This window comes from Colobus angolensis, unplaced genomic scaffold (assembly GCF_000951035.1).
Source record: "Colobus angolensis palliatus isolate OR3802 unplaced genomic scaffold, Cang.pa_1.0 Scaffold556, whole genome shotgun sequence".
NCBI lineage: Eukaryota > Metazoa > Chordata > Mammalia > Primates > Cercopithecidae > Colobus > Colobus angolensis.
The window spans coordinates 166,854-180,073 of NW_012119110.1; the positions used below are offsets into that span (position 1 = coordinate 166,854).

A 13,220-nucleotide genomic window follows, 5' to 3' on the forward strand; every position below is an offset into this window, starting at 1 on the left:
CCACACCACAGTGCCTCTTGCTAACCTGAACATGGTGAGGAGCAGTGCAGCAGTCTGTATACCACCAACCAAAACTTGACTCAATAGATGCTATGTAGATGCACGGAAGTCTGAGTAAAATGAATCCTATTATCTTGGAAAAGGAATCCATGTATCATTTTCAATGTTGTTCTAGATAATCCTGATGTGCTTGATAAATGACAACTGGTATGTGAATAACCATAAAATTGCCATAATTATAAACAGAATTACAAATGATAATAGACTGGGGACAAGCTACTAAGCAGTATGTTGAATATTAAAAGAGTTCACATGGGAATGTATATTATTGAACCTTCTGAAATGCATATTAAAGAACGATCTTGATTAAAATATCAATAAAAAATGGTTTTAAGATTCTGAGTTTTTATAATACATTTTCCAATTTTCTTGTTTAAAAATATAAAAAATGATTTATTATATCATAATTTTTTTCACTCCAAAAACGGAGTTTTCTCTTGGAAAAACAATTACTTGCTAGTAGCTTCCTTTTAAGCATATTTTGGTTATTAGAAGGCCTTCACTTGGGAGAAATCTTGTGAAAGAATTTATGACCTTGGGAATTGGCATTTCCAAAAATATAACCTGGAGGAGATGAGTAACTTGCTGGGCAAATTTACTGTTTTTTCGGTGTGTACTCTACAGAGTACATGGTCACATCATCAAATGGAACAGAACTCTTAAAAGCAACATTTAAAGGTTTGCAACTCTCTGTTGGAATCAATTTGTGTGGCACATAGTGAGAGCTGAAAGTGCTCAAACCATCAAATTTTCCAGATGGGTTGGGAATCTGCTCCTGCTTCTTAATAAGTCCTTGACGACAATTTTCCCATGCTGGAAAATCTTCCTTCATAGTGCTTTTTCCTTGGAAAGGAAAATTGTTACTTTTTCTATGAGAAACTGGCCTGATGGGAACTACATGGTTGGCCTGATATGGAACATAGTCAAGATGGCTTGTGCTGTTTAATAGCATGCTACCTGTAGGAGGCACATACTCTGGTACTTTCTTGATCTCAGGTGGTGGGATTTCCCATGGTTGAAAACATTCACGGAATTCAGTGCTTCCTTCAAACCGAGCACTCTGGGTCACTCTGGTGTGTACAGGTCTGCAGATTTTTGCAGTTTCACCAATAAGACCCTGAAAGTCATACTGGTGAGTTGTGAGATCCTCAAAGCGTTGGTCAGTTGGTTTGCAAACTTCTTTTGGCCTTTCAAACTTGAGTTCAAGCTGATGAGGTATATAATCAAGGCGATGACTTGTAATGCCATTAAAAGGGGCTGTAGAACGTTTGACCACAGAGGAGGGTTTCAAGATTTGCCTAGGTTTTATCTCCTGAGGAACAAAGTCATCCTGAAATGTAGTTGAATTTCCAAATTTCACAGTAGGGGGGTGGAAAGTTTGTTCTGGCTTATAAAGTTCACTTTTATGAAGGTCATAAGCTCTATAATCATCTTGAAAATTAAAGCAAAGTAAAAACATTTTTAAATGCTGAAGAAAACAACCATCTTCTAAAAATCATAACTGATTTCTCTCATTGCCAAACATCTTTCCATTTCCTTTAGAAATCTAAACAATAGTATCAGAATACAGTTTCTCTGATTCCTTTCAGATTTGTTCTTTTTCTTCATTTCCACCTTCCTCTACCCATCTCCTCACTTTAATAGATATAACTTTCCACTTTCAGATTAATCTGATTACATAACAGAGGAAAAGCATATCTGAGCCTGATTGTGGATAGTTCTTGAAAGTCAAAAGGACTGTGTTGTAGGTGAGGACAGAGGTTAGGAGATAATGGTTGTATTCCTAGGAAGTGTTTGGGATTTTAAGTACAACTCACAGAATGCTAAGGTATGTCTAAAATCCAGGGCTTGAAATAAAATCAAGTGCCCTCACGTGTGGACAAAAGTAATACAGATATTACTCCTTGCTTTGGAGAGACTCATCAAAGGAGAGAAAGTTTTAATTCTGGTGTACTCTAGGAAGCTACAGAAAGAACTCCTTTAGCAAAGATACAGGGTAACCTGCGCTATCCCAGAAAGCTCTCTGGCTTCAACTTTCCCTCATGCAATGGACTTTAAGGCATTCCCAAAAGATAGAGGGCCATCTAGAGGCCAGAGGCCTTAACTGAATGCCTTCAAAGGTGTTTGAAATTGTAGAATTTGAAGTGACCATCAGAGCAAAGATCTGGGGTTTGGAAGTTAAATAACCTTAAGCCTACTTCCTGCAGTTTACCTAGACTGTGGAGCATTTTAGTTCACTCTGGTGTCTACAGAGTGATGACTTGTAATACCATTACAAGTTGGTAATGGTACACGTCACTAAAACTGAAATGTTTATATTTCAACTAAAGATTATTTGTGTTTTCTATTTCTAGATGAGGAAGATAATAAGCTAGGAAATACCATAAAATTGACTTCACCTCAAAATATGTATTTCTAAATACTAAAAATTAATTTATAAAAGACAGAAATGTATTATATAAGATAACATACTAAAATCAGAACTAAAGTCTATGCAGTATTTACAGGAAAGATCAAACCTTGAAAACTTATTATGTGGATATCTTCTTCAAAGAGATAAAATGTTTATCCATTTCTGCCAAAATGGCCAACTTTTGGACTAAATGATCAAGTTACTGATGTTTGGATGAGAGAGGGCACCTGACTCAAGAATAGGCGACCTTTAGGCCAGCAGAGACCTTGAAGACAAACTGACAGAAAAGATGAGCTAGATCAAGCATTCTTATTCTTGTAAACCTAAAATTGAAAATAATGAGTAAGAGAGAAATGGGAGAATTGAAAAGGATGCCAGGAGGTAGTGCTGAAGAGCCATGGAAAGCTGAAGTTATATTCAAAACAGACCTGTAAAGAAACAGAAATGATAACTAGGCAGAGGTGGCCAGTTAGTAAAGTGGCAGTCAGAGCAGATGAGTGAAGGGAAGTGAAGGTGCTGTGAGAGAAATCATGCAGCTCACTGCGGAGATGAAGGGAAAAGCTCTTCCTTGAAGCTCCCTGGCACCTGATAGTTTTCCATTTTCAGTTCACCTGAAGCTTTATCAGAGTCTTTTTTTTTCTTGAGGTACCATGAGGGAATCTCTCTTCTTTGCAAACGAAAGTATACAAGTATAACACCATTTTTCACTAGCTAAAAGAAATCACAGATGTTATTAAAGATCTACAGTTCCACACAATCATATAGGGAGAATTCTTGCTACCACACAAGAGAAAAAAGATTTTCATTGTAAGAGAGTAAACAGAAGACAATATTTTCCCTCACCAAACCAGCTTTGGTTTTCAAAATGGAAGCAAGAATTTGGACACTGAGAGATGGATGTAATAGTGTACAATAGTATGAATGTCAGTTCTAGCTAATTGCAGAAAATTGATTTTCTCCCTATAAATATGCCTAAGCTCATATGCCTGGAATACTTATTATCTGTTCTGGAATATTTATTGATAACATTCTAGCAATACCTTTAAAACACCATAATCTTTATCATGTGTTTTTAGTGTTTCATGATACTTAAGGAAAAAACAAACATTTAGTAATTTGCTGTTTAATTTCCTAATATTTGGGGATTTTTCTACATTTTTTTCTATTATTGATGTCTAATTTAATTCTGTTATGATCAAAAACACACACTGCATGATTTCAATTCTTTTATATTTGTTAAGGTTTGTTTTATGACTCCAAATATAGTTTATCTGGATGAAGCTTTCATGTGCACTTGAAAAGAATGTGTATTCTGTTATTGTTGGCAGAAGTGCTTTACAAATGTCAATTTGGACAAATTGTTGATAGTGTTGTTCAGGTCTTTATATTCTTACTTAATACCTGTCTATGTTCTACAGATTACTTAAAGAGAGTGTTGAAGTCTCCAACTACAAATGCATATTTTTACATTTCTTATGTTAGTATTTTAAGTTTTTGCTGCTTTGTATATTTGAAGCTTAGAATCTTGTGTTTGGGAAGTGGAAGGTGGGTGTGTGGTGGTTTCTCTGTTGTCCCAGTCCAGCTTCAGTCTTAGGCAGGCCCTGTGCCCCTGGGTCTCAAAAGCAGGGCTCTCTCAGTGCACCTGCCCCTTCACTTGATGTAGTAGGTCTCTAATTGTTGGTCCCAGGACAGTTTCCTGTTCTTTCTTCATTTTCAAGGTTCAGTTTTGTTTTGCTCCTTGTTGTTGTTTTTCTTTATCTTTCATCAAGTGGCAATACATCTTCACCTATTCATAGGGGCTGTCACAGTGATGCCTCTCCTGCAGTGGATATTAATCCATTTTTGTTCTGTAGGTTAGAGGCATCCAAATGGAGCTGCCTGCTTTTTTTTTTCTTTCTTTCTTTCTTTGCAACAACAACCATTCTTCTCTCCTTGCCTGCACTATGAAGGAAACTTTCTGTGGTCTCCAGCCTTTCTCCCAATCTTTCTGATGATCACACAGTGAACATCCATAGGGAACAGTCTATGAGTCGTTTTGAACTGCCCCTTTAGTGTCTGAAGTTGTCAGAGCTTCTATGCTCTCACAGTAGCTCACACTCAAGTCTTTAGTAATTAAATATGTAAATTAATTATTTTATACACTTGTGTAACAGCTAGTCTTCATTCCACGCCCAGCTTTGGGTGAAACAGTGCTTGCCTCCTGTCTCAACTGGGTGGAAGTTGTTTTTCGTTAAATGTCAGGCTAATTGGTTAATCTGTGATCTCAGCTTTCTAAAGGATTTTCATACACAGTTATGATTTCATAGATTAGCTGGCTTTTTCTTATTCTTATGTTGGGAATATAATCTTTCTGGCCTTCTGCATCCTACACAGAATCTGAAAATTCTGGATTTCTTTAAGGCGAGGTTTAAAATTACACCTTGAATTCTACAAATTCAATTTCCTTTACAGATATAGGGCTATTTTGACTTTTTATTTCTTCTTGAGTTACTTTTGGTAAATTGTATTTTTCAAAAAATTTATCCATTTTATGTAAGTTGTAAATTATTGGCATTTAAAAAAAATAATATCTTTTAATGTGTGAAAAATCAATCTTTGAGTTTTAATCACAATATTTTGTTCATTTACACTTAATGTAATGATCTAGCTCGGCTTAAGTTGACTGTATTGCTATTTGCTTTTGATTTTTCCCTCCTTTGTTCCCATAACCCTTATTTCCTGCCTTCTTTTGTATTAATAAATGGCACTTGTATTATTCCACTTTACTATTAGAATTTTTTCTATATTTTAAAAATAAAAAATGAATGTTTGACTTATTATGAGATTTTTCTGGCTCAAACGTAAATGGATATTTTTGCCACTTTTAGCATGGAAGAACCCGTAAGCAATTTAATTCTCTTTAAATCCTCTTGCCTTTTGTACTACTGTTCTAACATACTTTACTTTTATATTTGTGTAAAAATATAATATAGTAATTTTAAGTTGTCAATATTATTTTATATTTACCCACATATTTACTCTTTCTGTGTGCTTCATCCCTTCCTGCATTTCATGCTTCTATCTGGAATAAGTTTCCTTTTAACTGAAAAATGTCCTTTAATACTTTCTGTAGTAGGTATCTCAGCTTTTTCTTTTTTTGTCTGAAAATATTTTTACTTGGCTTTAACTTTTCAAGGCTATTTTTACTAGATATACAATTCTCAGGTTTGCTGGCTTTAAAATTCTAGATCCTTCTCACACCTTTAGCACTTTTAAAGTGTCATATCATTGCCATTTAACTTCCATAGTTTGTGTTGAAAAGTCACGTATCATTCTGCTTAAAAGTCAGATATAACTTTTTCTTTTTGTAGATAATGAATAGTTTTTCACTTGCTACTTTTAAGAATTTATCTTTACTTGGTTTTCCGAAGTTTGACAATAGTTGTCTAGGATGGTTTCCTATGTGTTTATTTTGGAGTTTGCTGAGCTTCTTGAATCTGTGGGCTGATTCTTTCAATTTTGGAAAAGTCTTGACCATTATCTCTTCAAATATCTCCTGATTCTTCATAGGCCTCATAATATTTTACTATGTGCTGGATGTTGTGTATAAGAGAATCATAAAAACTAAAATCAATGTTATTTTCAACAGGAGACAGTTTACTCTTTCCTATGTTAAAATATGGGGGAGATCACCTCATTCTTACCAGAATCAGAGCTCGATCAGTGCTCAATGGCACCTTTAGTTAGACATAGTCTTACTCTAGTTTCAAATGTCTCAAGAACAAGACTCAAGGTGTGTTTGTAGTAAGGCCCTCATTCTAGTGGAGCTTTGTCTCCTAAGCATTTACTCCCAAATAAGACTGTGGGATATTCCTCTGGAATTTTTCTGGCCCAGTCTCCCAGCACACCATGCCCCCTCCCCTACAAACACTCAGTGAATGTCTCACATTGAAAACCAGCCATGTATCTGAGGCTCTTCTAGATTTCAATTAGTCCTATCAGCCCAAATTCGAGTGTTCCACTGCTTTCTTTTTCCTTTACTAGAGTTTATCAGCTTATGCCAAGCTCAATCCTCAGCACAGGCCTAGGACTTGACAAGTGTTCCCAGAGAAGTAAATGGCTGGCCATATCAACTCACTGAGGAAGGGCTCCTAGCTCTCTGAAATTTTTGTATTTTGCTTCTACAGCTGTCTGATGTCCTTCCAAGAAGATTTTTAAAAATCTATACTTATGTCAAATCCCCTCAGCCTGGCACTCAAGGTTCTTCCCAAACTGATCTCAATCTACCTTCATAGAATTACACCCCAATCTCTCATCCCTGAAAATTTCTGGTCCTCACTATGTCTACTGAATAACTGTATTATTTTTCTGATTCTATACTTTTTTACTCATTTCATACCAGTTTTCAGAATATCCCTCCTCTTTCTACATATCAATACCGACTAGTGTCTGATGCATTCCCAGGCTGGCCTGAAGTGATAACTTACCAAGTATAAACTCTTGAAGCACTGTTTGCTCCACTATTTTTGTGGTAAATAATGTCTTCCCCTGAGGATATCTCATTTTGGTGTCTAGTATGGCAATTTTACTTTTCATGCTATTGCTTTTTAAATTCTCAATTATAAAGTTTCTTTTTATAGAGTCAATTTTATTTTTAAATAAACACTGTATATATTTAAAATGTACTTGGTTTTTAACGTGTATACACACACAGTAAAATGATTACTAAAGTGAGAAACACATTCATCTCCTCACAGTAACCTGTGTGTGTGTGCATGTGTGTGCGTCTGTGCGCGCGTGTGTGTGTGTGTGGTGTGAGCACCTGAAATCTATTCTCAGCAAATTTCCAGTATACAGTACAGTATTATTAATTATAGTCATGATGCTGTACATTAGATCTCTAGATTTACTCATCCTATACAACTTCAACTTTATACTTCTTGCCCAATATATCCCCATTTCCCCCACTTCCCTGCCCCTGGTAACCATCATTCTATCTTCTGCTTCTATGTATTCAACTCTTTTAGATTTATACATTATTATGCATATTATTACATAATATATAATAGAATATATGTGTACTATCTATATGTTCATACAAATATTTATACATCACATTTATTCATTCATTGATTGATGCACATTTAGGTTGCTATCCAGATTATTGTGAATAATGCTGCAGTAAATAAAAGTGAAGATATTTCTTCAAGATACTGATTTCATTTCCTTTGGGTATACACCAGAGAAGTTGCTGGATCACATGAAAATTCCATGTTTAATTTTTTGAGAAAACTTCATATTGTTTTCCATATAGCTATACCAATTTACATTCAAACCAACAGAGTACAAGGATTGCTTTTTCTCCACATCCTCACCAACACTTGCTATCTTTTATCTTCTCTGTAACAGATATCCTAACAGGTGTGAGATGATATCTCATTGTGGTTTTGATTTGCATTTATCTGGTGATTGGTTGAGTATCTTTTCATATATCTATTGGCCATTTGTATGTCTTCTTTGGAAAAATGTTTATTCAGGTACTTTGGTCAATTTTTAATCCCCCCCTTTTTGTTTTTGCTATTGTCTACATTCCTTATTTTTTAAAATATTAACCCCTTATATGATACATGGTTTGCTTATATTTTCTGCCAATTCATAGGTTCCAATTTTCTTTTGTTGATTGTTTCCTTGCCGTACAGACACTTTTTAGTTTGGATGAACCCATTTGTCTATTTTTACTTTTGTTACCTGTGTTTTGGGAGTCATATCCAAAAAAACCACTGGCAAGGTCAAAGTCAAGGACATTTCCCATGGTTTCTTCTAGGAATTTTATGGTTTCAGGTCTTGTGTTTAAGACTTCACTTCACTTTGAATTGATTTTTGTTTATGGAATAAGGCTCCAATTTCATTCCTTCACATGTGGATACTCAATTTTCCCCATACCATTTATTTCATTTATTTGAATTTCAGATTCAGGGATTATATGTGAAGGTTTACCACTTGGGTATATTATGTGATGCTGAGGTTTAGGCTTCTAATGATTCCATCATCCGATTAGTGAACACAGTACCCAACAGGTAGTTGTTCAACCTTTGCATGCTCCCCTCCCTCTCTCCTTTTGGAATCTCCAGTGTTTATTGTTTCCATCTTTGTTTCCATGTATACGTAATGTTTAGCTCCCACTTATAAGTGTGAACATTCGGTATTTGGTTTTCTGTTTCTGTGTTAAATTGCTTAGAATAATGACCTCCAGTTGTATCCTTGTTCTTGAAATAACATGGTTTAATTTACTGTGGCTGCACAGTATTCCATTGTGTATATATACTGCATTTTCTTTGTATGATTCACCATTGATGGGCACCTGTATTGATTCCATGTCTTTGCTATTGTGAAAAGTGCTACAATGAACATACAAGTGTAGACAGAATGATTTATTTTTCGTTGGTTATATACCCAGTAATGAGATTGCTTGATTGAATGGTAATTCTACTTTTAGTCCTTTGAGTAATCTCCAAACTGCTTTCCAAAGGGGCTGGACTAATTTGTATTCCCACCAACAGTACATAAGTGTTCCGTTTTCTTTGGACCCTCACCAGCATCATTTTTTTTTTTTTTTACTTTTTAAATAATTGCCATTCTGACTGGTATGAGACGGTATCTCATTGTGGTTTTCATTTACATCTCTCTGATGATAAGTGATGTTGAAAATATTTTCATGTGTTTGTTGGTTACTTGTATGTTTTCTTTCAAGAACTGTCTTCTCATGTCCTTTGCCCATCTTTTAACGTTATCTTTTCTTGTTGATTTATTTAACTTAGTTATAGATTCTGGATATTAGTCCTTTGTTGGATGCATAGTTTGTGAATATTTTCTATTATGTAACTTGTTTGTAACTTTGTTGATAGTTTTTCTTCCTGTGCAGAAACTCTCTAGTTTAAGACCCATGTGTCAATTTTTATTGCATTTGCTTTTGAGCACTTAAAATATAAATTCTTTGCCTAAGGCAATGTCTAGAAGAGTATTTCCTAGGTTTTCTTTTAGGATTTTTATAGTTTGGGGTCTTACATTTAAGCTTTTACTCCATCTTGAGTTAATTTTGGTATACAGTGAGAGGTAGGAGTCCAGTTTCATCCTTCTGCATATGGTTAGCCAGTTTTTCCAGCATCATTTATGGAATAGGGGGTCCTTTCCCCATTGTTTGTTTTTGCCAATTTTGTTGATGATCAGGTGGTTGTAGGTGTCTGGCTTAATTTCAGGGGTCTCCATTCTGTTTCATTGGGCTATGTGTCTGTTTTTGTACCAGTACCATGCTGTTTTGGTTAGTGTAGCTTTCTAGTACAGTTTGAAGTTGGGAGATGTAATGCCCCTGGCTTTACTCTTTTTGTTTAGGATTGTCTTGGCTATTCAGGCTCTTTTTGGGTTCCATACAAATTTTAGAATAGTTTTTCTCTAATTCTGCAAAAAAAAAAAAAAAATTATATTGGTAATTTGTAGATTGTTTTGTGTAGTATGACATTTTAAAGATATTGAATCTTCCTATCCATGATCATAGAATGTTTTTCCATTTGTATAGTTTATGATTTCCTTCTCCTTACAGAGATCATTCACCTCCTTTGTTAGATGTATGCCCAGGTACTGTGAGTGTGTGTGGCTATTGTAAACGGGATTATGTTCTTGATTTGATTCCCAGCTTGAAGATTACTGGTGTATAGAAATGCTACTGATTTTTGTGCATTGATTTTTTTATCCTGAGACTTTGCTGAATTCATTTATTAGGTCTAAGAGTCTTTTGGTAAAATCTTTAGGGTTTCCCAGGTATAAATTACATTGTCAGTGAAGAGACATAATTTCCAACACTAGCATTTCCAACACTATGTTAAATATGAGTGGTAAGAGTGGACATCCTTGTCTTGTTCCAGTTCTCAAAGGGAATGCTTCCAGTTTTTTGTCCATTCAGTATGATGTTGGCTGTGGGTTTGTCATAGATGGCTCTTATTATTTTAAGGTATGTTCCTTTAATGCCTAGTTTTTTTGAGAGTTTTTATCATGAAGGGATGTTGGATTTTATCAAATGCTTTTTCTGCATCTACTGAGATGATCATATGATTTTTGTTTTTAATTCTGTTTATGTGGTGAATCACATTTATTGATTTGCATATGTGGGACAATCCTTGCCTCCCAGGAATAAAACCCACTTGACTGTGGTGAATTAACTTTTTGATGTGCTGCTGGATTTGGTGTGCTAGTATTTTCTGAGGATTTTTGCAACTGTGTTCAGGTACAATGGTCTGTAGTTTTCTTTTTTGTGTTTTTGTCAAATTTTGGTATCAGTATCATACTAGTTTCATAGAGTGAGCCAGGAAGTAGTCCCTCATCCTCAATTTTTTGGAGTACTTTCAGTAGGGTTGATACCAGCTGTTCTTTCTATGTCTGGTAGAATTCAGCTGTGAACGCATTTGGTCCAGGGCTTTTTTTTTTTTTTTTTTACTGATTCAATTTCCTTACTCATTACTGATCTGTTCAGGATTTGTTTCTTCCTGGTTCAATCTTGGGAATTTGTGTTTCCAGGAATTTATCCATTTCCTCTAGACTTTCTAATTTGTGTATATAGAGATGTTCATAATATTCTCTGAGCATCTTTTGTATTTCTGTGGGATCAATTGTGATGTCACTTTTGTAATTTTTGATTGTGCTTATTTGGATGTCTTTTTTTGTTAATCTAGCTAGTGGTTTATCCATCTTGTTATCTTTTCAAAAATGAACTTTTTGCTTCACAGATCCTTTGAATGGTTTTGGGGGTCTCCGTTTCATTCAGCTCTACTCTGATTATAATTATTTCTTCTGCTAGCTTTGAGTTTAGTTTGTTATTATGCTGCTAGTACTTTTAGTTGCAAGGTTAGGTTGTTAATTTGAGCTATTTCTATCTTTTTGATATAGGCAGTTAGCACTATAAACTTTCCTCTTAACCCTGCTTTTGCCACATTCCAGAAGTTTTGGTATGTTGTGACTCTATTTTCATTTATTTCAAATACTTTTTTTTTTTTTTTTTGAGACAAGAGTAACGCACTGTTGCCCAGACTGGAGTGCAGTGGTGCATTCTTGGCGCACTGCAATTCCACCTCCCAGGTTCAAGAGATTCTCCTGCCTCAGACTCCTGAGTAGCTGGGATTACAGGCACCTACCATCACGCCCAGCTAATGTTTTGTATTTTTAGTACAGATAGGGTTTCGCCATGTTGGCCAGGCTGGTCTCGAACTGCTGACGCTGTGATTCACCCACCTTGGTCTCCCAAAGGAGGACAGTGAGAGTATCTTCCCACTGTGACTTCTCTTCAGCTGCATAATTGTTCTTAAACAGGTTATCTACAAAACCTGCAGTACAATCATACAGAGTATAGAAGCAGAACCTTGGCTCTTAGTGTTTTTGTTGTCTCATGCCTGAAAACCTGAAATACAAAACATCACCTTTGCTGACTAAGAAAGTTCAGTAGTGAGAATGCCAGAGGAACTCAAAATTCCTTATCCTTGAACTATAACCATAGGAGTGGAAGTATCGGAATCTTCAGGAAATTCAGGTCATGGAAAGCTAGTAGTGTTGGTATAAGTGTGTGTGTGTGTTGTGTGTACATGTTCCCAGCATCAGGGGACAACAGTATTACTGCTATATTTCTTATGGATCTTGTAGAAAAAAAGAAAATCTTAATATGATTGTATAAGAGACCAAATATTGTGGCTCATGCCTGTAATCCCAGCACTTTGGGAGGCCGAGGCAGGCGAATCGCAAGGTGAGGAGTTCAAGACCAGCATGACCAACATGGTAAAACTCTGTCTCTACTAAAAATATAAAAATTAGCCAGGCGTGGTGGCTCGTGCCTGTAATCCTAGCTACTCAGGAGGCTGAGGCAGGAGAATTGCTTGAACCCGGGAGGCAGACGTTACAGTGAGTTGAGATCGTGCTACTACACTCTAGCCTGGGTGACACAGCAAGACTCCATCTCAAAAAACAAACAAATGAAAAAAGACCAAATTCATCTTCATCAATTATTCTTTATGTTAAATTTTACAAGTACATTTTCTCCTGTGCATATCAATCTATATCAGCAATTGCTCTATGCTACATTTAATTATACTTCTTCAACATTCACATAGTCTTCACAATTTGTTCTTTGTGTAGTATGTTATGTGCTCAAAGATTTAAGAAAACAGAAAAAACATTTTCTTGACCTCCCTAATGGGTAGGTTTATAGATGAAAGTATATTGATATCCTGCACTTTAGTTACTCATTGAACAGGTAGGCATGAAATTTAAAGAAAAAGTATGCATTTAACTATTACCTAAATAAAGTATGAATCATTACTTTGATTATTGATGGTATCACTCTTACAAAAGTGTTTTATATTAGGACATATCCATTCAGCTATTTTACATAACCAATGGAAATAATGTAATCCTATATATGTAATTACATTATTAATAAAAAGATATAAAAATAATACCTACTATCATAAATCAAAATCAAAATAAGCCTAAAATAGCCTATTTTAAGGCCAGGTGCAGTGGTCACACCTGTAATCCCAGAACTTTGGGAGGCTGAGGTGGGTTGATCACTTGAGGTCAGGAGTTCGAGACCAGCCTGGCCAACATGGTGAAACCCTATCTCTACTAAAAGTACAAAAATTAGCCAGGTGTGGTGGTGGATGCCTGTAATACCAGTTACTTGGGAGGCTGAGGCAGGAGAATCGCTTGAACCTGAGAGGCGGAGGTTTCA

The 13,220-nt window shown here is 35.6% G+C and overlaps 1 protein-coding gene across 1 annotated transcript in view; it reads right to left on the bottom strand.

Annotated features, from left to right (window-relative positions):
- Window positions 1-655: 655 nt before the first annotated feature.
- Window positions 656-13,220, bottom strand: part of LOC105525742 (protein FAM154B) — a 23,383-nt gene continuing 10,818 nt past the window's right edge. Inside the window, exon 4 of the mRNA XM_011961483.1 lies at window positions 656-1,491. Within this exon, the coding sequence (XP_011816873.1) occupies window positions 656-1,491 (836 nt within the window). The remainder of the gene's footprint in view (window positions 1,492-13,220) is intronic.